This window comes from Meriones unguiculatus, chromosome 21 (assembly GCF_030254825.1).
Source record: "Meriones unguiculatus strain TT.TT164.6M chromosome 21, Bangor_MerUng_6.1, whole genome shotgun sequence".
Lineage (NCBI taxonomy): Eukaryota > Metazoa > Chordata > Mammalia > Rodentia > Muridae > Meriones > Meriones unguiculatus.
The window spans coordinates 33,300,622-33,328,075 of NC_083368.1; the positions used below are offsets into that span (position 1 = coordinate 33,300,622).

Here is a 27,454-nt window from a genome sequence, read left to right on the forward strand (position 1 = left end):
CACAATCAGCTTTATTTATGTACAGGTGGTGTTTACAACTTTAAATTGTACCTAGAAAACTTCAACAAAGCAGTAGGAACCTTCTAAATGTATACTAATATATGATTATGATACTTATTTTCTGAATTTATAGGAATCTGAAATATTTCCATACGAATAAGAAAGGGAAGTAAAAGTAGAACAGCAACATTTACCATCTGCTGCATTCTTAGCTTCTTTGGACACAGACAGACAGACAGGTAGGTGACTACTAAAAGGGCCTGGGTGGTCATCGCTCATGCCTAGGCCTGGCAATACTCCACTGGTGTCCCACCTTTTCTCTTCTGAACCTTAGCCAGCCTTGGCCATCAGCTATTGTCCAATCAGGTCCAAAATGAAAACGAAAATGTTGATAATGTCCACGTAGATGTTCAGAGCAGCAAATATGTACTCTTCAGGGTCTACCTCATAATGGTAGTGCCCCCCGACCATCATCTGCACGTCCATCACCAGGTACTTGAAGAGAAGGAAGAACTGTCTGTGTAGATCGTATATATCAACCATGCAAATGTCCTAAATCTGGGGGAAGTTATTTTATCATCGAGAACAAGGTAGCGGGCTGAAAATATAGCTGAGTTGGTAGAGTACTTATACGCCACATGAAGCCCTGGATTCCAGCCCAGTCCCACACATGCCTGCAAGTCTAGCATTCTGGAGATAGAGACAAGAAGATCAGAAGTTCAAGGGCATTATCAACTACAGAAGTTAGAGGTTAGTCTTGACTACATGAAACTGTCTCAAAAGTAGGAGGGGAGGGAGAGAAGAAAGGGGGCAGAAATGAAAACAAAGGAAGAAGAAAAAAGATATAGGAGGTCAGGCACTGCTGAATCAGTCATTGCTGAAGTAACCCAGTTTGCACTCTATGAGAATAAGTATCTTATCCTCCTGCAGCCCACGGGACCAGATCCGTAAACTTTTGTTTTCCAAGTCCAAAAGCGTTTGTGTCTTTTGTCAGTGATGTGGACCAGATGGACAGGGTGAACATTTCACTACAAGGCGCCCTATATCCGTGACTTCCCCACACCCTTGCTAGACCAAACCAAAGATGCTTCCCAGACTCAGAGTAAAGACAGTGTTCTGAGAGCCCGGGTGATAGTAAGCCTTGCCATCTGTCTCAGACAGAAAGTGGAGAAGAGAGTGTTCCTATGTGGTTTCATGATCCCTCCCTGGCCCCAGCACATTTCAGCTCAGCTGCAATAGGTAAAACTACAGAGCCCTAAATATTGACAGAAAAAAGTCAGAGCCCTCTCTCACCCTCTAGCCTGGTGGTAAGGTGTAGATCTGGGCTACGGGGGAGTGTGACAGGAAGAAAATGACAACAGGCTGAGCCTTCTGGATGCAGGCTAGACTCAGAGCACAGTGCCGTGAACAGAGACCCATCAGACACAGCAACACTGGCAGGACGGACAAATATTGGAGTCATATATATATATATTTATATATTTATAAATATATATTTAAATAAACCAATTTGAATGGCATTCACTTTGTGAAACCTGTCCCTGGCTGCTGATTCCCAGGCTTTCTTCACACAGTAAGAGTCAGAACGGGAAGAGCAGGGTGGAAGTTACTGTAGAATCTCATACAGATTCACAGCAGGTGTTACCTCACGACACATGGAATAGGCAGGAGTGAATCTAACCCTTGGAGAGAAAGGACGTGCCATTGTGAGTGACGGACAGGGCATCCCACATGAGATGGGGATGTTCTTCCCCTGGCTTGTTGAGTCCCTCCCCCAAGTCTAAAAAAAAAAAAAAAAAACTCTGCTCCAAGCAAATATATGGTTACATGAAAGGCCTCAGTAGCTGAGCATCCTTCTATACACTGGAGCCCTAAGGAACAAGGGCTTTTCTCTTCCTCTAAAATACAGTATGCCACATAAGAAAGATAACGACTGAGTCATTTCACAATTTGATCAGGTGGTTGGGAGTGTGTCCAAGGCAGGCAGAAAAGTGGGAGAGGAAGATGAGCAGGAATCCAGTTTGAACCTTGTTACCTCGGAGGGGACAAAGACTCAGGGTGCCATCTCAGACACACCCAAACTCCAGCCACGATCTCAACACACAAGGGCATTTGGAAGTCTGCTGTCCTGCCTCACCCCAAATCACACGCATATGCACACAGATGTTTGTAAACAGCCAGGAACAAGCATGCGCACATGCACACACACACACACACACACACACACACACACAGTGTCCTCCACTATTTGGTGTTGACCTGTCTGAATCTACCAGAGTCTTTCATCAGACGTGTGGCTCACATGCTTAATCCCAGCACTCAAGCAGAAGCAGGCAGATCTCTGAGTTTGGGGCCAACCTGTTCTGCGTAGCAAGTGTCAGGCCAGCCAGTGCTACATAGTGAGACTTTGTCTTCACTTTTTTTTCTTTCTTTCAGTCTGAGAAGCCTCAGTGGGTACAAGGACTTGCTGCCAAAGCATGGGGACATAAAATCAAATTGTCGGTACCAATGTTAAAACAACAACAACAACAACAAAAAAAAAAACCCGTGGCCACACATGGGCCTGTAACCTCAGAGCTGTCAAGGGTGGAGAGGGGAGAACCTGGGGCTTCCTGGGGCTTAGCACAGGTCCAAGTTCAGTGAGAGGCCCTGTCTCACAGTAATAAAGGGGACAGTAATAGAGCAGGACAGCTAGTGTCCTCCTCTGCTCCATGCATGCACACCAGCACACACACTTTTTTTTTTTCTTTAAAAACTCCAAGGCACTTTCAAACCCTGACAGGTCTAACTCAGTAGGGGAAGCCTTGCCTGACATAAGGCCCTGGGTTTCATCCACAGCACTACACACACCTTTTTTTTTTTTAATGTTGTAAGAAGTGTTGAGAAAAGTCATAAGATGGGAAAGCATCTTATGAAGAATAATTAGGGCCTTATCAAGAATGAAATTGACCCGTCTCTACTAATACCCAGAGGCCATTATTGTCGAGCAAAAGGCTAAGGCAAAATATTTAACACTACGTGACTCCCTCGGTGTAGGAGGTCATGGAGTGATGTGTAAGAACCCCAGCAGAGCCCCTAGAACCCGCTGTAATGTTCACTCCTGAGCTACGGGGAGAAGAGGGAGTTTCGCCTTTCCTTTTGCAGTCCAGTGTTGTTTGAATTTTAAAATATCCAATGTGTTACTTTTAAAACTTTAAAATAACTGCAAAGACGGGACAGCAAGATATGGGACTAAACAAAAAGAAAGGGATTCCCAGGGGCATTCATGGTGGCCTTTGCAGCCCTCTCTGGAGCTCCTGGTATAGAGATGTGAGAGGCTGACCTGAGCAAATGAAGCCACTCTTGTGACAATAAGCTTTGTCTTATTGTCTTCTTAAATATTAACTCTCTCAAGGAAGGTGATCTTTTCCTGTGTTTGTTATACTTGGTGTCTGTGTGGTGGTGTGAACCAAACTCCAGGTCCTATACATGCTGGGAAAGAAGTCTGCCCCAAGCTACAGTCCCAGCCCCAGAATGCAACACTTATATAGACTACAAAGGCCACGCAGCTCTGATGAGTGACTTTTGGGATGTGCCTAGTGATTGGCTGACTCTGCTGACCAGCACAGGGCCTGCGAGTGTGTGCACTGTGCTTTCAGCACAGAAGGAAGCCAGGACTTACCATGGAGAAGAGCAGTGTTCCAAGCGCTGAGTACACCAGATGCAACCACTGCATGGAGAAAAAGAGGTAGAGCATAACAAGATATGGAATGATGGACATGCTTTCAGGAGTCCCCCCTGAGATAAGGACCCATCGTGAAGACAGCCAAGCTGTGGGAACTTCTTGAACCTAATCAGCAGCATCTGCCACTGAATTCCAGTAAGCACTTAAAGGTCATGCTGAGCTTCACAGTCACCGAGTGAGAGCTTTGAATTCCGTGGGACAGGGCAAGGACAATGCGCTACACGTGGTTCACTTCCTATCCCATTTTCTTAACCCGTCTGGAGAATCTGCCTTCCCCAGCCCATGGTGTGAGTGATTCTGAAAACACAGCGACCACATGCTCCCTAGCTGGAGAGTGTGAGGAAAGAGAGCAGAAGAAACCTCTCTGCAAGCAGTGGGTCAGCTGACGGGGTGAGGTCTGCTGGGACATGCCATCACAGACATGCCAGTGTGTCAACAGGCCGTTCTTGGCTTTTATTGTGCTAGTCCCTGTCACCCCAGACACAAAGGTGGGGTTGCTGGTGCTAGAGGCCAGGCTCTTTTTCAGATGAAATTGCCCAAGCTGGTCTAACTGGGATTTTCCCTGATAGGACGTATCTGAACACCTTGGCTCACATGGGAAGAGACTAAAGTAACACAGGCCTACAACAATGTGACTATCTCAAACAAGTCAGCAAAGCAGCAAAAATTAAAAAACACCAGGTACATCTTTGTGATGTCTTAGAGTTTGTCTGCAAGATATAAATACCACCGCCCTGGTTATAACAAAGGTGCTAATTCATCCAACCAAATGGGCCCAGAGAGAACTCCTAGTCACATGTGTAAAGATCATGTAAAAAGTCCACTTGTGGCCAAATTAATTCTTTGGTTCAGCATTTGAAATTGGCCTCAGAGCTTTAGTCAGTTTTTCCAGGTGCCAGGCAGGGACTCATGGACACCACAGGGCAGATCATATACAGCTTTCTCCATTTCTGATCCAGAGAAAGCCTGGGTACAAACCAATGGAGATAGGGACATCCCCTAAAAGACACAGAAGCCTGCTGTCCCTGCTACCTCTAATCCTCGTTCCTGGGGGACCCTGAATGATTTACTCATCTATAAGAGCAAATCATTTACTCATCTATCATGAGTAAATGTGCCTATTTACTCATCTATAAGACAGACAAATATTGTTCAGGAGTGTTGTGAGAGTTGGACCCGCTAAAAAGACACAAGGTCCATTATATCTGATACTAAAGAGCGAGCTGGGTGGATGGACACTCAGCCACCTTCTGCAGGTTGCTTTTGGAACCTCTAGCTAGAGAAGCCTTCCTCCCACTTCTGTTTCAAACAAGCAGCACCTGTGTGCAGGAGACGACACTGTCTACCACAGAAGATAGGGTCCCCTCCAGACCCTGCTGGGGAAGGACAACTGTCTCAAATACGGGGTCAATATTCACACTAGATTCCTGTCTATGGCATTTCTCCACTGACTCCTGTGTGTGCAGCTAAGATGGAAACAAACAAATGTTCGGATAACAGGACAGGAGTGTAATATACCCTACCCAGCTGCTGCACGGCACAAAGCACTGCCGTGTGTTTTTTATCTCAAGGACAGTTTCCTAAAAGCTGGGCATGTAGCTCAGAGGTAGAGTGCTTGCTGGGGTGCTTACGGCCTTGGCTTCAATCCCCATCACCACAGATAACAATAAAAGCAACAATAAAGTCTTCACATGTTTAGCCCTGACACCATGACTGCTTCCCAGGGGACCTGTGCTGACACAGCCAGCACTTCCCTCATTCTGAGTATTTCTTGAAGGTTTCAAAATGATGGTCACTTACATATGACTGTACCACAAGTGCGATCATCCCGTAGATAAGTAATACACTGGTGAGCACAAACAGCACTCCATTTAGCAAGGTAAAATCCCACTGGCAAGACAAAAGCAGCGCATGTGACTCCATTATCATCTAGACAGGATCTCATGTTTAGAGATGCATTTTCTATAATTTGTCTTGGCCAATTCTTAGGATGGAAATGCCTTAGCCCCAAGCCCTGAAAATTTCCACATAAATGATACAACTGTCATAGTCCCTTGGCTTTGCTTTAGGGAGATGCAGGAAATGGTGGAAGTTAAGACAAAATATGGGAGCGAGGGGTTGATTTTTTTAAACTGGATACATGAGAATGAGAATTTGCAGTATTTATTCTATTTTTGTATTTATAAGAATTTCTCCCTTAAAGTCAGATGTGATGGTGTACACTTGTAAGTCAAGCACTCAGGAGGTAGAGGCAGAAAGATCAGAAGTTTGAGGCCATGCTCCACAACAGGACAAGCTCAAGGCCAATCTAGGATACTTGAATCTCTGATGAGAGAGAGAAAGCGAGTGAGCGAGAAAGAGAGAGAGAAATAGAGAGAAAGAGAAAGGAGAAAGGGAGGGAGGAAGTGAAAGACTGGTTTCCTCTAATAAAAAGATTAATTGTGTAGGGTTTAAATTTGTCTGGATAATATGATCATAACTATTCATATTTAAAGGACACATATACACATAAAACATTATAAAAATGAAATAAGTTATTTCATTATGCTAATTGGGTCTCTTTCTCAAATGCATATACACATATTTTCATAAAATACACATAACAAATTTTCAAAACTACTGTTAATTATTTTATAATTTTGGCATTTATTAATGTGAATCTCGGCTTTGCCTTTCAAGATTAGTGACCCAGGTATTTTTGTTTTTTTGTTTTCTTAAAGGGGTTGAAAAACAATTTCAAACACAGAAAACATGCAAGGTATTTTCTTGCATTTGCCCTCTGTCCTCAACACACACACAGGACCAGTTCTCCAAGCGTTTTTCCTAGACATGGAGCATCTTCAGCCCCACTTAGGACTCAGGAGGGATCTCTGTCAGCTCTGGCCAAACTCAGTAACTAAGTCACATCTGGGCTAGACGTTTGGCTTCGGAGATCCAACAGGACCCACTCAGAAAGCACAAACAGCAGGAGACCATCATTCAAGAACAGATGGCTAACGGCATCTCTGCTACCAGCCCCTCTGTTACCCAAATTCAAAAAAGACACAATCCGTCAAACTCCTGGCCTGCACCTCAGAGGAAAGGGCAAGCAGAATCCAAGAGGCTGGGCTTCTTGAATCTACATGAAACTGCCACTTGGTCCAAAGTGGCATTGAGGATAGGGTCTGATTGCATTTAAACCAAGTGGGCATTCTGCTTCACTTCCCCCTCTAAGAGACACTTTGGGGCTCGGGAGAAAACGCAGGCTCAGTGCATGACTGCATTTCCTCTGGAGCCCTTGGGAGCCTTGTAGAGGGAGAGAAGTGTTTAAACGCCCACCACATAACTTCAGAAAAAAAACAAAAAATTTAGTTGAACGTTAGTTCAGCTGCCTTTCAGCTGCCTTTGCACTAAGTCATTAGTGCAAACACACCTGGAATTACCTTTAAGGGGCTTTTCAGCAGAATGTTTCATTGCCTGAACTCAGGTCATTCCTTACATGTGAGAGATTGACTTTGGGGGAAATATTCTGACATTTAGAAAACTTTAAATGGCTCTGAACATATGCCTACATCAGCGCCCCCTCCCCACTCTAGGGAGGCATGTCTGCTTACACACACGCTGGCTTCTCAGAGGACCATCCTTGAGAGGGCGAACACGATCTGGTCCTAAATTAAATTGAATCTCTACTTTGGGGGACGTGGAAGGGGTTCGTGTACTTCTGAGTGTGTCTGTGTGGAGGCCACAGGTCCACTTCAGGTGTTATCCCTTATGTTTTGAAAAAGAAATCCACTAGGACCTGGAGCTCAGAAATGAGGCTGGGGTGACTGGCCAGAGAGTCCAGGGATCCAGAAGCTAGCATCCCAGAGGTGTGATTATAAGCCCATGCCACCATAACAAGAGCTTTCCATGGATGCTGGGAACCAAACTCAGGTCAGGCTTACGCAGCAATCACTTTTCCAACTAAGCCGTCTTCCCAGGCCCTGAACCACTACTTTTGAAACCACTTGACTAAATGTTTTAACAAATCCCTCTACCTTCTTTTGCACCAGCAAAGGTTAAAATTCTGTTTGTATATAAAGTTGTCCTTATGAGGAGTGTAAAACAATGGAGAAAATACTCCTCTTTAGTTATTAAACTGACTAAAATGAGCCCACCATTTACTAGGGCAAGGTATCCATAAATGAAGTACAGGCTCACTGGAAAAAGCCCTGGAAGCATCTTAGGGCTAAAGAGACTCAGCCATCAAGGTTGGGGTGTGGCATTGTGGCAGAACACTTGCCTGGCATCCACAAGGCCCTGGGTGGATCCCACCAAAAAACTGAAAGAGCAGTTGGAAATTACAGCAGGGGGAGGGAGGGGTAGTGGTGCTTCGGAGCCGCAGTAACTGTGAAGATCTGAATTTTAGGCTGCAAATTTGAACCAGGGCCCCAGCAGGGAACACAGAGCACACTCCATAGAACAATTGGAGGAGGGTTGTTGGTTCATGAAAGGCCCATCTCCATAAGGAGGCTGAAAGGAACCAGGTGAGTGGCTGTGGCTGTAGGGCCCAAGGGCCAAGGGCACAGGAAACCTAGAAGTTGGGCTGGGTTAAGCTGGCCTTGTTGAGACAAGCTGTGAGTAAATTTTGACGAAGAATGTGCCTAGCCCAAGAGGAGCCTGTGGGGAGAATTCCATGGGAATAAGTGCCTCTCTCCTCTATACCTCCAATTTCCAGCTGAGGTTCCCTGGCCCAATCGCTGAGAAGGCATGAAAGCCATGCTGCTGAGGCCCACGTGACAGTAAAGCAGGTAGGGGTGAAAACGAGTCAGGAGGATGCAGGAGCACAGGCAGCAACTCCCTTAGGATAGAGGCTTGTTCCAATAATACGTACTTTTGTTTGCAGTGCAAATAAAGTGAGCGCTAATGTCACCACAGTGGTGGCTCCTGTTGCCCACAGTATCTCTTCTGCCCTATAGAAGCTGGAACCAGAGACTGTGGTTACTGCTCAGGCACATTCAAAGAAAAGCACACACAGTAAGACAAAAACATGAAGCAAAGACTTACATAGACATGCTTCCTAGCAGCAGACCTTCCAGAAGTGTCTGAAAACAAAATTCACAGTAAATCAAGCAGCCTGTTTCTCCGTGCATGAGGCCGAGTCCTAGACTTCAGGAGAGGGAACCAGTCATGTGTGCATGTGGGCAGGGTCAGGGAGCAAGTGGGGACGGAGATGTGAACATAACCTTGGGGCCCCAGCTAGAGGGTGGTTATGGGAAACAAATGGTACAACTAACCATTCCTATCACACTGTCCCTTGGGCTGGCGGAAGAAAAACCTCCAGCTATGAACTTCTGAAGGCACCGCAATGACTTTTACATGTTCAGTGATAAACTATGTACTAGTTGGGGGTGAAGAAACCGAAGTAAAAGGTTCATTTGTGGACCACGTCCTCATTAGTTAAATGGGGCCATCCACACGTTAACTACACGCTTCAGGGTAGCACATGCTGTCCATTAACGTTTGTCCACACTTTGGAGAATGTCACTATCTGTGGTCCCTGTGTAAACTGTTTCTTCAGGACTGGGGATGAGACCTGAGAGCCCAGTGCCAGGATATGAGCCAGAGGTGACAGCACAGGACTGATGCCCCGAAGGGTTCCCTCCGCCCACAGGGGACCAGGCATCGGGTAATGTGGGGGAGAGGTGTAAGCTGAGATCCAGTGGGCAGGAAGCCCGGAGGGGAGACTGGGACAGTAACTGCCAGACTCTCAGCCAGGCTCAGAACCACAGACAGCGAGCAGCCATAGGACTGAGGAGGTTTGCCAGCCCAGAGGACACTCGGGAATTTGGAGGTCCATGGGAAGGACCAGGAAGTCATCTAGTCTCATCAGAGATCCAAAAAGAGGGCATATTCTAAGCAAAGTGCTGACACCAGGCTGGCTTTGGACTTCCCCAATCCACCAGAGGCTGGAAGACAACTGGGGCCCAAAAGTCTGCAGTCACTTTCCTGGATTTCCCAGCTCCAACGGGTGACTGCCTCGTGATGCATTTTGTTAATGTATCTAAGAAAGCAGTCCTTATGCCCATGAGAGTGCAAGATTGACTCTGTGCTAAAATGATACTTCAATAATGTGCTTGATCCCAACCTTCCTAAGATATGCTTTTTACTTTTTCCTGGTACCATTACTTCCTATTTCTCCAGCGCCATCAGAAAGACAGACAGAGAGAGAGAGAGAGAGAGAGAGAGAGAGAGAGAGAGAGAGAGAGGGAGAGAGAGAGATGGGGAATTGAGGGAGAGAAAGAAAACAGAAGACAGGCAGGCCTAGAGAGGGAGAGGAATGGCTCCGGACAGGGAGTCACCGAAGAAACCAAGCATGCTCAGAAAAAGCCACTAGGGAGCCACTGTCTAGGGGACAGGAGCTGTCTGAGGCAAGAGTATTTTCTTGTTATCTCTTAACCCCTTTTCTGAAATGGTTTTCTCCATGTTATTTCCTAGCACATGGGTAAAATGCTGAATCTAAAAAATGAAATCATTACTTGACCCTAAATAGTGTATCCTCTTGGGACTAGAAGTCAACTTTGAGCCTCGGTTCTTTTCATGTCTACAATGTTCTTCTGAGAACAGGGGTTTTCCATGGCCAGAGTTGAGGCTGTGGTATGTGTTGTCAGATATTTATTAAACTCTAGAGGGTTTTTCTGTGACCTGGCTAGCCCCCCGGTAATCAAGGCAGAGACCTATTGGTTTATTTAAACAAGCCTTAAGCACAATAACTGTGCAGTAAAATACATCTCACAGAATGAAGAAAATTAAATGTCCAGTTCATAGGCTTGTGAGTTAGAAGCAAAAGCCATTTCCTCAATGATAAAATATGTTTGCTCTTCCTGACAGAGCACCAGGTTAACTGCAGACATAACCCTGAGTTGGGTGTGGGTTCTTGGATGGCTTCAAAAGAGGACAGTTTTTCAGAATAAAGAATGCCCTAGACTATCAAAGCAGATGTTGAGACTTTTGGCCAACTGTTGGGCAGAGTACATGGAATCTTATGTAAGAAGTGAGAGCAACAGAACCAGAAAATTTGAACACAGGGAACTTCCCAGAGACTCATACTCCAACCAAGGACTAGAACCCCTGCACAGATGTAGCACATGACAGTTCAGTGTCCAAGTGGGTTACATAGTAATGGGAGCAGGGACTGTTTCTGACATAATCTGATTGGCCTGCTCTTTGATCACCTCCCCCTGAGGGGGGAGCAGCCTTACCAGGCTACAGAAGATGACAATGCAGCCACTCCTGATGAGATCTGATAGACTAAGATCAGAAGGAAGGAGAGGAGGAACTCCCCTATCAGTGGACTTGGGGAGGGGCATGCGTGAAGAAGGGGGAGGGAGGGTGGGATCGGGAGGGGAGGAGGGAGGGGCTTATGGGGGGGATACAAAGTGAGTAAAGTGTAATTAATAATAAAAAAAACTGTAAGGAAAAGGCTAGATACATTTAAAAATATATGAAATGCCTTCTAGTAAATTTGTTATATATATATATATATATATATATATATATATATATATATATATATAAGAATGCCCTGGAATTTAACTCCGGAAGGGGAAAGGACACTGTCTGCACATGGGTGGCTGCTTCTATCCAAGTGCCCCCTACCTGTCTTCCTGTAGCACAAGCTTCCACAGTAAAGATAATGATGCAATAAGGCAACAAAAGGATGCATCAGAGGGAGGCAGAGCACCTGCCGCGGGGAGTTACTTACGAAGAACGCCAGGAGAATGTAGTTTGCTGGCACTTGGCGTCGGACGTCCCTACAGCAAGCCAGCACGATAATCACAACCATAATTGCTGGGCTGCGGATGTGAAGCCACCCGTTAGTGCTTTGGTGCTCAAACATGTGAGCAGGATGTTCAGACAGGCAGGCAGGGGGACACAGACGCAAGGATATCATCACATGCTGACACCAGACACAGAGAGCAAACCAAAGAGCCATTTCTTACTTACCTCTCTTTTAAGCCTTCAAAATGAGCTTTTAAAAGTTTCCATACACAGAGAGATAAATGGAATTTTAATTTTTTTTTGTTAAAAATATAGATTCATGGGAAATAGAACAGAGAAGTTCTGTTAAAACTATATGAAAATTTTACCAATGTTTTTTTATTTATATACTTGTGGCACAATTTCAAAACCAGTAATAGAACACTGGTATAATGTGAAGACAGTTATTAATCACGGGACTGTGACACGAGTCTGAGTACATCCGTATACCACCACCTCAATTACCACTTAGGACTATCTTACCAGTAACAAGTCAACAAAGCTCCACATGGTACGACCCCTCTGTGGCAATAAGCCTACACACAGCTGACCCTGACTTCTGGTGCCCATTAGCTGGCTTTCTTTTCCACCTCTATAATATTGTCTTTTAAAGAATTTTATACAGGGACTGGAAAAATAGATCAGAGATTTAGTACACTGGCTGGTCTTCCAGAGGACCTGGGTTTAGTTCCCAGCACCCACATGGCAGCTTAAAAAAAACAGTAATTCCATGTCTAGGGGACACAACATTCTCTGTCACCCTCTACCGACACCTATGTAACGTGATACACTTATAAGCAAGCAGATACATACAAATACACGTAAAGAAAAACAAACAAAATATAAGAGAACTATGCTTTTCCCTGGGTGTTTTTGTATGTTTTTGTTCTTAGTTTGTGTTGTTATTTTGAAGGGTCTTATGCAGTCAAAGCTGGCCTTGAATTTCTGATCCCCTGCCTCTACCTCCTAAGTGTTGGGCTTATCAGCATGCATCACCATACCCAACCAAAATGTTACATCTTACCACATTTTTAATGGTGATCAATTCTTTATCAATAGTTAATAGAATCACGAATGATACTTACAGGAGTGCATACAGGAACCAGGGCACAGAGATGACCCACTTTCTTATAGGCATGCTGGTTAAAAAAAATATATATGCATACAGTTTTACAAAAAAATAGTAACTTTTGCTAACTAAAACGGAAGTATAACAATGTCATGAGAAGGATGGGTAAACCAAGTGATCAAATAGGCAGGAAGAATTGAAACATTCTTTGTAATGGAGAAGTAGGCTGCTTCCCTGGGCATGTGTGAGTGAGCCTGGCTTCAAATCCCCAGCACAGAGAAGAGAGAGGAGATACATTATAAAAACCATTTTCATAAATTACACATCAAATTTAAAAGGAGGCACCTCGTTATGGCCTTCATTTTCACAAATACTGAGAGCCAGGCATGGTAGCACATATTTTTAATCCCAGCATTCAGGAGGCAGAAGAAGGTGGATGCCTGTAAGCTTAAGGTCAGCATGATCTACATAGTAAGGATGGCTAGAGAAAGCCAGGACAGCCAGAGCTGCATAGTAAGACCTGCCTCAAAAAAGAAAAGAAAAGAAAAGAAAAGAAAAGAAAAGGAAAGGAAAGGAAAGGAAAGGAAAGGAAAGGAAAGGAAAGGAAAGGAAAGGAAAGGAAAGGAAAGGAAATACTAAGACTGATAGATGTGTAAGCTAAAAGAAAGGCAAAGAGAATGGACATCAGAAGAGGGAGAAAACAGGGAACAGGACAGGAGCCTGCCACAGAGGACCTCTGAAAGGCTCTACCCTGCAGGGTATCAGAGCAGATACTGAGACTTATAGCCAAACTTTGGGCTGAGAGCAGGGAATCTTATGAAAGAAGGGGAAAATAGTAAGACCTGGAGAGGACAGGAGCTCCACAAAGAGAACAACAGAACCAAAAAATCTGGGCACAGGGGTCTTTTCTGAGACTGATTCTCCAACCAAGGACCATTGATAGAGATAACCTAGAACCCCTGCACAGATGTTGCCCATGGCAGTTCAGTGTCCAAGTGGGTTTCATAGTAATGGGAACAGGGACTGTCTCTGACATAATCTGATTGGCCTGCTCTTTAATTACCTCCCCCTGAGGGGGGTGCAGCCTTACCAGACCACAGAGGAAGACAATGCATCCACTCCTGATGAGACCTGATAGACTAGGATCAGAAGGAAGGGGAGGAGGACCTTCCCTATCAGTGGACTTGGGGAGGTGCATGCATGGAGAAGGGGAAAGGAGGGTGGAACTGGGAGAAGAAGAGGGAGGGAGGATACAAAGTGAATAAACTGTAATTAATAAAAATAAAAAATGAGAAAAAGAAAAGAATAAAAAATTTAAAAAAGTAATCAACTCCTGGCTCGTGTTCAAATAGTACTTTGAGTAGAATGAATTGGTGATGGATTAAAGTCTCTCAGATAATTACAGAATTTAACAGTGTTCCAGCCTTCAACCTCTCCACTTTCTCACTTCTTTATCCAGTTATAGTTGAGAAAGTAGCTCAGAGAAAATTTAAAATAGTGCCCAAAGTAAGAGTAAGAAAAATGTTCTTGATTTAGGAAGTTACGTTCTAGGCCGTGTTGGCCTAGAAGATGCTTCAGTAAAACCTGTGTACAGGAAGAATATCGTTTACGAATGATGAAGAACAAAACCACACTGTTTGAGATGATCCAGATTAAAGCAAGCTGAATCCATGAGCACTCACATGAGTGATATCACATCTAACTGTAGACAGTAAGACTTACCAGAAAACGAACACGCCGATGATTGTCGCAGTAACGATCAACTGAACTGACAGGATGATGAACACTTTGACAATGAAACCTGCGGAGAAGAGATGTTACTTCATGAAACATTGCCCAAAGGTAAAACTAAATGCAGTTTCCAGTTAGGGAAAGGAATTTGTCCATCGTCATTCCAGACCTGGAAAGGCAGCACTGGGTTTAGTCAACAAACAAGAAAAACAGAGACTCTGAGGAACATCTTTAAATGTGCTTTTTAAAAATTCTTTGAGCATTTCACACATGTTCACAGTGTATTTTGATCTCTGTAGAACTTTTTTAAAATGTCTAATCAAAGCCAGCCACCGCGGGGCTCACTGGTAAGCCCGGATGCTTAGAAGGCTGAAGTGGGAGAAAATGCTTCAGCTTAGGAGTTGGACACAAAACAGAGCAATGAAGAGGCATCTGTAAGAACAGATAAACTGAAAGATTATTCAGGCTCATTATTAAAGATGTTTTCTCTGTGGCTGACGAGATAGCTCAGCAGGTAAATGTACTTACTGTCAAACCTGAGGCTAGTCAACTCACAGAATAAAGTCATTGTTGGTGATTTTATAAAGTCATTGTTGGTGATTTTTTTTTAAATGGGCAACAGATTTGAATAGAACTCCCCAAAGAAGACACGTGGATAGTTAACACGCGTGTGAAAGATATCCAACACCATCAATCATTAGAAAAAGGCAAGTCTGCCTGGGAACCCACAGGCCACGCTGACCAAGGAAACCAGTAGGCTAACTGCAAGTCTTCACCTCTCCTTCAGAGCCTACAAGTCCAATTCCCCAGTCTCACCCCAGACCTGTAGCAATCCTTCTGCTGTGGCCTCTCCTCACCCTCTGTCCTCATTCCCCGGGGACTAAGCAGACACTGGTGGAACACCCTGCTTTCCTCAGCCCACCTCCCTCCTCAGCTGGACCCCCAGCCCATCCCCCTTCCTAAGTGTCAGATCCTAATACCCAGAACACGTTTTACCTGGAACCCCAGTGACCACACGCCTATCAGGGTCCCAGGAGAATCTCCTACCAGGCAACACACAGAGGGCAACAGAGACCCAGTAACCAAACACCCCCCTAACAAAGACAAGACCAGATATCAGCACCTAGAATTATAGTTTTCCCAAACCCAGATGCCAATAACAGTGAGGACAGTATGTTCACTAGAGCCCAACAACTCTACCACAGCAAATCCTGAGTATTTCAACACAGCCAAGGCACAATAAAAAGACTTTAAAATAGCCAGAAAAAATTCACTCTCAGTACCTCATGAAATTTCTTCAAAATTGACCACAGACTCAGACACAAACAAGTCCCAAAGATAAAAATATAGCGTGCATCCTATCTGACCAACGTGGCTGGATATCACAACAGAAACAACAGAAAGCTCCCAAATACATAAGAGCTAACCAACACATTCCATTACTGAATGAAAAGTGGATCAAGACATAAGTTTAAAAAAAAAGAAACTAAAGACTTTCTATTGAATTTCTATGAATTGAATGAAAAAAAAACATACCCAAATTTATGGGACACAATGAAGGTTTGTCTAAGAGGCAAATACATAACACTAAGTGCCTACATTTTAAAAATGAAGAGATCTCATAATAGTAACTTAAAAGCACACCTGAAAGTTTTAGAACAACAAGAAGAAAACACCCAAAAGGAGTAGATGGCAAGAAATAATCAAACTCAAGACTAAAATCAATAAAACAGAAAAACAAACAAATAATAACAATCAATGAAACAAAGTGTTTGCTCTTTGAGAAATCAATAAAATTGACAAATCCTTATTCAAATTGACTAAAAATAAGAGAGAGTACCCAAATTAACAAAATTAGAAATGAAAAGGTGCATGTATCAACAGACACAGAGGAAATCCAAAAAATCATAAGGACATACTTTAAAAACGTGTACTCTACCAAATCTAAAAGAAATTGATAGTTTTGTCAATATATAACACTTACTAAAATTAAATCAAGATCAGGTAAACGATTCAAATAGACCTGTAACCCTAAGTGAAATAGAAGCTGTCGTTAAAAGTCTCTCAACTAGCCAAAACAAACAAACAAAACAAACAAAAAATCTCAGGGCCAGGTGGTTTTAGCACAAACTATCACACTTTCAAAGAAGAGTTAATGTCAATACTCCTCAAATTATTTCACAAAATAGAAACAAAAGAAACCTTGCCTAATTAATTTTATGATACCACAGTTATCCTGATGCCAAATACACACACACACACACACACACACACACACACACAAAGGGAATTTGAAACCAATTTCTGCTATGAACATAAATGCAAAATTTCTAAATAAAATATGTGCAACCAAATCTGAGAGTACATCAAAAAGACCATCCACTTTGATCAAGTAGGCTTCATCCCAGTAATGCAAGGACAGTACAACATAAATAAATGTAACTCACTATTTAAGCAAACTGGAAGTCAAAAATGCTCATCTTATTAGATGCAGAAAAGGCCTTTGACAAAATCCAATACCACTTCATGATAAAAATTTTGGAGAAATTAGGGAGAGGGGGACATAGCTCAATATACAGTAAGCCCATAGCCAACATCCACTTACATGAACAGAAACTCAATGCAATTCCACTGAAATAAGGAACAAGACAAGGTTGTCCGCTCTCTCCATATGTATTCTCTACACAGTAACTTATAGCTGGAGCAATAAGACAGCTGAAGGAGATGTAGGGATAAAATTGGAAAGAAAGAAGTCAATGTATCTTTACTTGAAAATGATAAGTAAGTGATCCTAAAATTTTCACCAGAAACTCTACAGCTGATAAAACACCTTCAGTGAAATAGCCGGATACAAAATTAACTCACAAAAATTAGTAGCCCTCCCATATACAAATGACAAACAGACTGAAAGAGAAATAAGAAAAATGTACAACAGCCTCAAATAACATAAAATATCTTGGATAGCTCCAAATAAGCAAGTGAAAGACTTGCATGAAAAAAAAAAACTTTAAGACATTGAAGAAACAAATTGAAGATGATATCAGAAGATGGGAAGATCTCCCATGCTCATGGATCAGTAAGTATTAATAATGGCCACCCTACCAAAAGCAATCTACAGATTCAATCCCCATCAAAACTCCAACATATTTCTTCATAGATCTTAAAAGGACAATTTTCAGCTTCACATGGAAGCAAACAAACAAAAAATCAGGTCAGTTAAAACAATCCCAAATAATAAAAGAGGGATTTTTTATTATTTTTATCAGAAAATCTCACTGTTCCCAGTTTCAAGTTGTACTACAGAGCTATAGTAATAAAAACAACATGGTATTGGCACAAATAAAGAAACATTGATCAATGGAATCAAACTGAAGAACCAGACATAAATCCACACACTTGATATTTTTATAAAGAAGCCAGAAATATGCAGTGGAATAAAGACAGCATCTTCAACAAATGGTGCTGGTCAAACCAGATGGCTGCGTGTAGAAGAATCCAAGTAGATCTTTAAGAAAGGGAAATATAATAGATAGTTATAAGTGGATGGGTATGACAGGTAGCTGAAATGGGAGGATCAAGTTGGGAGGGGAAAGAGGGATGAGGGAAAGCATATAGGGAGAGACAGGTAAAGTTAAGGGTCATTTGACAGGTAGTATGAAAACCTAATACATCAGAAGCTTCCTAAAATATAAACACATTTAAAGGCCATCTAAATGATATCATGAAATAATAGTGGAGACAGAGACCCAATTGACCATCTCCTGTAACCAAATGAAGCTTCCAGTACTGGTAGTGGGTTACATCTATTTGAGTTGTTGGTCAAAGGGGTCTCAAACAACCAATCCCTAAACAATCCAAACTGATGCTGAGGCTATAGCTTTCTCTTCACAAGCTAACAAGGCCCGTTGCTGAAGTCAGCACAACTCATTTAACATGGAGAAGTTGAGCTGGTCCCTATGTAGGACCTTCATCCCTACTTGCTAGCATCTTTGGTACAGGAAGTTACTCTGCACACTTCCAAAACAGACACATAAACATGAAACCAGCCACAAACTCTTTGATCTACAGTGTTGTCCTGCCTGCAAGATATGCTAGGGCAATGGTGACACAAAGTTTGTGGGGATGACCAACCAATATCTGATTTGATTTATGGTCCACTCCATAAGATTGAACCCGTACCTAGCACTGCTTGCATGTCTAAGAACCAGAGACATCTAGCCCAAGCAAGGACTTAGAGAAAAACCAAATACTATTGGCTTAAAAAAATTGCAATAAAGTGCCTCCTAGTGACATTCTGTTGTACTAATAGAGCAGCGCTTGCTTAGCCATCATCAGAGAAGACACCTCCTGCAGCAGATGGGAAGAAATAGAGACCCACACATCAGACATTATGTAGAGTGAGCAAGCTTGGAGTACTTTGCCCTAAATGGGACATCTCTATCTAATCTCACCCCTCAGGGCTCTAGGAACCCCTTGGAAGAGAGGAAAGAATGGAACAGCGAAGGGGATGTAAGACACCAGGAAAACAAAGCCCTCTAAATCAGTACACTAAAAGCTCATGGGAACTCATGGCTGAGGCAGCATGCACAGGGCCTACATGGGTACACACCAGGTTCTCTGCTATATGTTATGGCTTCCAGTTTAGTGTTTTATGGTATCCTTGAGTGTGCGATTGAGTGGGTCTCTTTCTTGTGCCTTCTGCTAGACTCTCTTTCTTCTCTTTATCTTGTCCAACTCTGATGTGGTGTTTTATTTTATTACATTTTATTTTGTTATATTTTATTATCTCTTACAATCCCGTTTGCTTTGTAATGAGAGACAGAAATGGGGTGAATATGGATTGGGGGAAGGGGAGGGTCTGGGAAGAGTAGAGGGGGGAGGAAACATAATCAGGATATATTATGTGAGGAAAAAAAATCTATTTTCAATAAAATGGGTGAAAGCAAGTCAAAATTATTATGTAATGTCACTTCACACTCACTAGGATGTCTACAATTAGAAAGAAGGATAATAACAAATGTTGGCAAGGATGTTGAGAAACAGGAAACTTCATACATTATTGGTTGAAGTAAAAAAAAAAATGGTGGAGCTGTTTTAGAAAAGTTTTACCATTCATCAAAAGGTGATACATACTTGTAATGTAGTTCAACAATCCAGCATTCCATCCAGGAGAATGTAAACGTATGTTTATATAAAACTGATATATGAACTGAAGGTACCCACAGACAGCGGGGTGCTCCCTCTTGGACCCCAGATTAGGCACAAACCACACCCAAATACCAATTTACACAGAGATCCTTCATTACTTGGGGATGAAAAATAAAGTGGCTGGTTTCTGACCAGGCAGAAAACAGCATCGAGTGACCTTGCGGGTGTGATTCTTAAGAGGAGAAGAGGGGAGGTGTGTGATAGAATAGGCTAGGATGCAGGCTGTGGCGGGATGTTTTGATTTGGGCATGTTAATTAGGGCAGCCAAAAGGGGGCTTCTAATTGCTGGACTTCAATACTTTGATAGTTGAACCTTAGCAATCAGCCTTAGGAATGAGTCTGGCATAAGAAAGTGTCCAAATAAAAGAACAGGCTTTGGTGGTTAGCTTTAGGGATGTAAACTATGGTTTGCCAGAAAGAGGGAAGGGAAAGACAAGCAACCATGCTTGCCATGCTTGGGCCTTCTAGAGTTCTTCGAGAATACTGGTTGCAGCATTAGTCACAATAACCAAAAGGGGGAATAAAACCAGCCCAAACATCAAACAACTGACAAAGGAAAACTCCATTTTGTGCTGGCACCATTCTAATTTTCTAAAATATAAGTTCCAGGTAATTCTGACTAGCCCCTCCTCAGAATTGTAAAACTACTGTAAGATAATTGCTTGCTTGCTCTGGCTTTTGTAAACCTGCTTATAGCTGTGTACCAGAAACTAAGACAGCTTCTCTATCCTGTACGCAGGGAGTGACACAGCTCTTCACTAGCTGAGGGGAGACAGCTTTTTGAGCAGCTGCACATATATGAAAAATGAAACAACTGTGGTCTTCACCTTTAAAAACCTTCCTCTGACCCTAAGAAAGATGCTTAAATCTTATTTAGAAGGGAAAACAGGAGAGACACCGGAAGCAGTAGAAGAGAGGAAACAGGACTGGAGGCTACCCCAGAGGGCCTCTAGAAGACTTCACCCAGCAGGGGATTGAAGCATATGCAGAGACTCACAACCAAACTTTGGACAGAGCACAGGAAGTCTCTGGAAGAAGGGGGACATAAAAGGACCTGGAGAGGACAGGAGCCACACAAGGAGACCAACAAAGCCAAAACAAAACAAACAACAACAAAAAAGCAGGGCACAGGAAGGACTGCAGAGACTGATGCATCAACCAAAGACCATGCATGGAGAGGACCTAGACCCCCTGCTCAGATGTAGTTTTAGACACCTTAGTCTCCATGTAGGTTCCCTAGTAAGAGGAGAAGAGACAGTCTCTGACGTGAACTTGGTTGCCTGCTCCTTGATCACTTCTCCCTTCTCCCTAGTGGGGCCACCTAGCCAGCTCACAGAGAGGATCCAGGCAGTCCTGGTGGGACCTGATAGGCTAGGGTCAGACAGTAGGGGAGGAGGACTTCCCCATCAGTGGACCATGGAAGACAGATGGGAGAGGAAGAGGGAGGGAGAGCAGGACCGGGAGGGGGCTACAACTGGGATACAAACTGAATAAATTGTAATTAATAATAATATTATAGGAAAAAAAGAATAAAATGGAAAAAAAAAAACAACCTTCCTCTGGCCCATGATAGGCAGCAATGGCTTTGATTTGGCTTTAAGGCTGTCGTCCTGCTCATGGAAATAATAAATTCACTCAATTATAATTTGGATTGAGTCTGTAGTCTTTTCCCAGCAGATCTGAACTCCGTAACAAGTCCCTCACCATAATGTGACGTCTGCCAGGCAATAGAATACTATGACCATAAAATAAATAAGAACTAAGAACTAATGTTTCAGAATGGGTGAACTATAAAATCTTATGCTTAATGAAGGAAGACTTTCAAAAGAGCAAGGGCTTTGCTCTCCCATTTGTACGAAATAGCCTTACTAGGCAGATCCACAGGGTTACAAAGTAGAGTGGCGGTGGGGAAGGCAGAGGTAGAACCCCTAACGGATTTCATTTTGAAGTGATATGATCCCGCATGGACTATGATGCTGGCTGCAGAACTCTAACTTTCCTGCAAACACTGCAAACACTGCACACTTGAAATGGTGAACTTGTGTCTTCATGGACATGCCCTCAAGAATTACATGCCTTCCCTCCACAACTCTTACCTCATCACCTTCCATGACACTTTCATCTTATATACTGTTCAACTTGTGAAGAGCAGAAAAAGGCTCACCTCTGTCTTTCACTAGCTATAAATCACTAACTTTGTTGTGTGTGTGTGTGGGGGGGGGTGTTCTACCTCTTTAAATCCAGTTTGCACATCTCCAGTATGACACTATGACTTCTTCATTCAGAGATTTGTAAAGAATAATCAGCGAACCACTGCCCTTCCATGGCACTGTGAAGGTCTGGTCTAGGCGGCTGGCTGGCCAGTGCTACCCCTCTGCCCTGGCTTCCTCACACTTTGACCCAGATCTTCTGAAAGATGATAACCATCCCCAAAAAGAAAGTGTGGACAAAGCCACTGTGTGCTTCAGATAGGATCAACAGCAAGTGGATGAGAGCTCTTGCAGGGACAAAAAAGGTCCTGTTTGGGGTGCTGTTGGGACTCCTCTCGTGAATGGGACTTCTTGAAGTGGTCAGAACCTTTGTCCTCCCTCGGCTCTTTCTGTTTTTCAACCTGAAGACTAGAGCTCCCAAAGACCTCTTTGCAGACTATGATAGAGGGTGGTCAGAGGCAGGCATCACTGGGAATCAAAGTTCAGAGGCCACTGCAAGCTATCCAGGCCCTGAAAAGCTTAAGGGCAGCACAGAGGATGTGGGGAACCATGGCATTGGCCTTAGCTACCTGCCCTTCAATATGACATTTCATAAGAAAGAAGTTCTCATTTATTTATGTCACAATTTTTTAAGATTTCTGACATTCCCTGATTAATATGCTCCTCTTTATTCCCAAATAAATACCTATGACATTGAATATGTTTTAAAACATATTTTTTATGTTTAAAAACGTAATATGTTTAAAAATTATGTTTAAACATAATATGTTTAAAAACGTAGGCCAACATTATATGACCATATTGTAAGTAGGTGAGAACATTTCATCATCAACAGTTAACCCATACTTCCTAAAATGTCACATGTTTATTATGGATTTCTAAATCTCCAGGACAGCATCATGGTGATCTCTTATGTCAGCCTATGACACATTTCATGGTAAAAGAAGATGAAGAAATCTAAATAAAAAAGAATACATTCTTTCTGGCAGTACACACCGTGGAAATATTTTAAGAAAACATTGCTCCTTTCCAAGCCCAAGTACTCTTACCTCTACGGACAGACATGTCTTCAAAGGGACCGTGTGGATTTGCGTTCTCATTTGTAGAAGCATCTGAAATTTGTATTGCATAGATATTTGCTCCATCTCTAGGCTTTGGATATGAGTGTTTGATGGCTTCTTGTGGCCTGTCTCCAGATGAATATGTGAAGGACTGATCCAGTTTACCAGGGTTACCTTTAACTGCTGCTTTCTGAACAAGATGTTGATGATCGCCAGAGCTAAAGTGGACTGGATCACTGATCTCCAAATCTATTTTCCTGAAATAGAAAGCCTGTCATTTATGTCCTTATGACCACAGCTTTATTACCTTTAAACTTCCAAGTGATTATTTCCTATTTTCAATGGCTGAGCATCCATTCATATCACATCAATGCCTAATAAATATCTGTTAAATGAATGAGCATATACTTGTAAGATGGATCCTGTGGAGCAGTGGTTCTCAACCCCTTTGACAAACCTCTGTCTCCAAAAATATTTACATTACAATTCTTAAAAGTAGAAAAATTATAGTCATGAAGTAGCAATGAAAATAATTTTATGGTTGAGGGTCACCACAACACGAAGAACTGTATTAACGGGCCTCGGCATTAGGAAGGTTGAGAACCGCTATTGCAGAGTAAAATAATTTGCCTTCTATTATGGAATTAACCTTTTAATTCATTCAGCAAGGAGTTAAAAAGACCCATGGAGATTCTTCTACTTCTGCCTTCAACTGACTTACACTAAGGGAAAGACAATACTCGTATGAGCAATTATATTAAACGCAATATAATTGAGCCAGGTATATGGGAGGATGTGAGAGCCCTCCATGACACTTAGAGGAAAAGACTGGGAGTAGAAGAGTTTTTCAGACATTCCCAGGGATGTGAAGTATAAGGCTAGAAGTGTAATAGGACTTGGTCAAAAAGAGATAAGGAAAGATTTTTCCAGATAGAGCCGTCAGCCTGGACCAAGACCAGAGGAAGCACAGGAGACAGGTCCCAGATATTGAAGATGTTTGTATTCCAGGATAGAGAAGTTGACAGTGTAACAGAATAAACAATGGGGTGGTGGGATTATGTCACTGGTGGGAGGGGACTGGAATAACCTAAAGAAGCTATACTTTACTTTCAATGACATCAATGTGTTAGGAAGAACAATTAGTCCCCACTGGCTCTACATCCCTCTCCAGGGACCCTGGAAACACTGCTGTGCTTGTTAAAACACTACAGATACACATAAGGACACTGAGCTAATTGCACAATCAAATCTCAAAGTTCTTTTGTTTTTTAATGATCATAGAAGAGAGGAAGACAGAATAAGAAAGGCAAATGGAAGTCAAAATGATGCAAATGCTAAGAAGATTCCAGAAGCAGCTTGGAGCAAAAAATGTAGGTGGCCTGCAGAAGCTGGGCAGGAAATGGATTTTCTAGTGGAGTTGCCAGAAAAAAGCTAGGCCCTGTTTTGCACCTAGGTTCTAGCCCTGGGAGGCTGATATGGAACTTCTGACCTGCGGAACTCTAAGACTATATGTTTGTTATGTTTTGTGGCACGAAGTTTGTGCAGAATTGTATCAGCAACAATAGAAAATTAATGCAGCGGGCAATCACTGAGGGTTTACAAGCAAGGGAATCAGTGATCTGACTAGAAAGACCCCCTAATCCTACAGTGTAGAGAAGAAGCAGAGGAAGCCAGTGTGAAAAACAGAGATCAGAAATGGTGGCTGGGGTAGCTGACATTGGCTGCTGTGCTTGACAACCAAAATGCCAGTCTCAGGAAACTACGAAAAGAACAAAGGCAAAAGCAAACTTCCCCACTCATCTCACGGCAAATGTGAAGGTTTCTTTTTGCTGTTGTTGTTTTGTTTTGTTATTGTTGTTGTTGTTGCTGCTGCTGTTGTTTTTTAAGGCAGGGCTTCTCTATGCATCCCTGGCTGTCCCAGAACCCTCTCTGTAGACCAGGCTGGCTTTGAACTCAGAGGTCTTCCTGCCCCTACCTCCTGAGTGCTGGGTAGGACTAAAGGTATGCACACACCCAGCCAAGTTGGAAGATTTCAGCAAGTCCCCTTTACTGCTGCCTGCTTCCTACCTCATAAGGGACATGATAGGGCAAGAAAGGAGACTAAGATGTAAAGCCAGGGTAGAAATAGGGCCTTAGCCAGAATGGTATAAACAGGAAGTCCAAAAAGCTGCCAGGCTCCTAGAGAAGCAGACTCCATCTAATAAAAGTGTTCCCTTTCCTCTAATTAATCTCTAATGTTTACAAGATTCAGTAGGGGATTTCTAGCAACACCAAAGTTCATCAAGAGCAAATAGATGGGAAAAAATTAAGAACAAAACTGAAAGAGGACTAGAAGAGAAGTAGTGATTCACTTTAGCAGAAATAAAATGTATATATATACATATATATATGTATATATATAACAAACTATATGGTTAAAACTATAGTACAAATGTAGCAATGGATAAATAGATCAATGGAAGAGATTCTAGGAACAGATTGATGCATATCTGAGAATTAAATATTTGATAAAGGTAAAACTTCAAATTATGCCCTCTGATGTTGGAACAATTAGTTATATGTTTGGAAACAACAGTTTAGTAGCTATTTTGTAATCAAAGGTGTATTGCAGATTGGTTGTGGTGGTTTGAATGAGGATGCCCCCTTGCCATAAGCTCATATGTTTGAATACTTGGTGCCTGGTTGGCAGAACTGTTTGGGAAGAATTGGGAGTTTGGGACTGTTGGAGGGAGTGTGTCATTGGGAGCGGGCTTAAAGCTCGAAAGGGTCCTTGCTTGCTATTCCCTGTGTCCTCCTTCTGCCTCCTGCTGAGGGTAAGTGTGAGCTCTCAGCAGCTGCACCAGCTCCCTGCCACCATGCCTTCACTCTGCCGTCCTGGGCTCTAACCATCAGCCCAACTGAACACTTTCTTTTATAAGTTGCCTTGTTCATGGTGTTTTGTCACAGACACAGAAAAGTAACTAATACAGAGGTGAGCTGAAAACAGATAGATTTCTATTAGAAATTTATAATAAATAATCTATTAGAAAATACAAGAAATGTATGGATGAGCTTTTATAAGAGTGATACCATAAAAAGAAGTATTTGACAGATTGGAGGTACAGAAAACTTCAGATGCAACTATAAAAGTGTCAACAAATCTGCTATGAAAAACGATAATATATTTGCAATGTTTATTATACTGCATTGGCAACCCAATGAAGATGAAAAGTGAACAAAAATAACAAATTCATAAAAATTTTAAGTAGCCAATAAGCCTTGAAGATAACACCTCATGAAACAACCAAAGAACTATAAATAAAAGCAGTAGTGAAATGTCTTTTTGCATAAAAGACATTCGAAGATTAAAAAGATGATTCTCATAGTTGTAACACTATAAAGAAAAAGGTAATCTGGAAGTACATTATGACTCTCATGAACCTACACGTTTCTTCTATGAGCTCCTTCCTCTGCAAAACAGCAAATGTATAACTTAAGTATAAAGTAACTATATAAGTTAAATAATTGTACATTTAAATATATTTTATTTAAAATTATCTTTTCTGGTTATTATTGCTAGAATTAGAGATGTAAGCCAATATGGATTTATTTTATTTTATCCACTATTATGTTCACAATTTTCTCTTGATTTTAAGCAATTGTCTCAAAACAATCCTGAATCCTAAGCATTAAATCACCTATGATTTATTTTTTTATTTTTTATTTTTTATACAGCATTCTGCCTGCATGCATGCTTGCACACCAGAAGAAGAGACCAGATCTCACTATAGATGGTTAATGAGCCATTGTGTGGTTGCTGGGAATTGAACTCAGGACCTTTGGGTAAACAGCCAGTGTTCTTAAGGTGTTCTTAACCTCTGAGCCATCTCTCCAGCTAAATCAACTATGTATAGTGGATTGTCCCATTTGAGGTACACCATCTCATAGCAATATAAAATTTTCTGTGGAGAGATAATTTAGTGATATCTAGTAGAATCCCAAATGCGTATCACTTGGTCCAACAGTTACAGTTGGGGCAATTTATTCCATAAGCACACGAAGTCAGAGGTGCATGTAAAAGAAAATTTACTATGTCATTCATTGTTTAAAACTGCCAACAAATTCACGACGGGCCATTACCCATCAGCAGGGAAGTAGTTAAATTAATTTTGGTACAGACAAAAAAGATATATATATATATATATATATATATATATATATATGGACCAATATATACATATATGCTCAAGTTACAGCATAGAAAATCCATAAAGCCAGCCTGTCTTACACCAGAAGACATATGCTGACCACCCCTCGAGCCCCCTAGCCAAAAAGAAAAGAATCAGCAAGAATACCCACCTGCCTCTGCTATCTTCTTTTGAACCTCACAGTCTCACCACGATACAATTTTTAATTTAGAATATAAAATTTGAAAGTAATATTTAGAAAGATTGCGTTAATATTACATGCCCTCTCTGACTGGAAGGAAAACACTACAAATGAGATTAACCTGCCTTGAATGAATTTTTACAGTGGCCATTTATTCCAAATAATAATAACACTAATATATTTACATTTTGAAGACAAGAAATATTTTCTTCTATGATGCAGTTTGGAGCTCCTCTGAGAAAGGAATCTTCATGCGAAGCTGAAGGTCACTTAATGATGCTCAAATAACCAAATCGGTGTCTAC

The 27,454-nt window shown here is 42.1% G+C and overlaps 1 protein-coding gene across 1 annotated transcript; it reads right to left on the reverse strand.

Annotated features, from left to right (window-relative positions):
- On the reverse strand, positions 1 to 27,454 carry LOC110564882 (protein lifeguard 2-like). Its single transcript, XM_060373964.1, has 10 exons — positions 27,336 to 27,454; positions 22,771 to 23,039; positions 14,295 to 14,373; positions 12,589 to 12,642; positions 11,448 to 11,538; positions 8,750 to 8,787; positions 8,577 to 8,664; positions 5,525 to 5,614; positions 3,662 to 3,709; positions 1 to 495 (listed from the first exon to the last, which is right to left on the reverse strand). Coding segments are annotated over exons 1-10 (903 nt in total). The 5' UTR covers positions 27,338 to 27,454; the 3' UTR covers positions 1 to 351.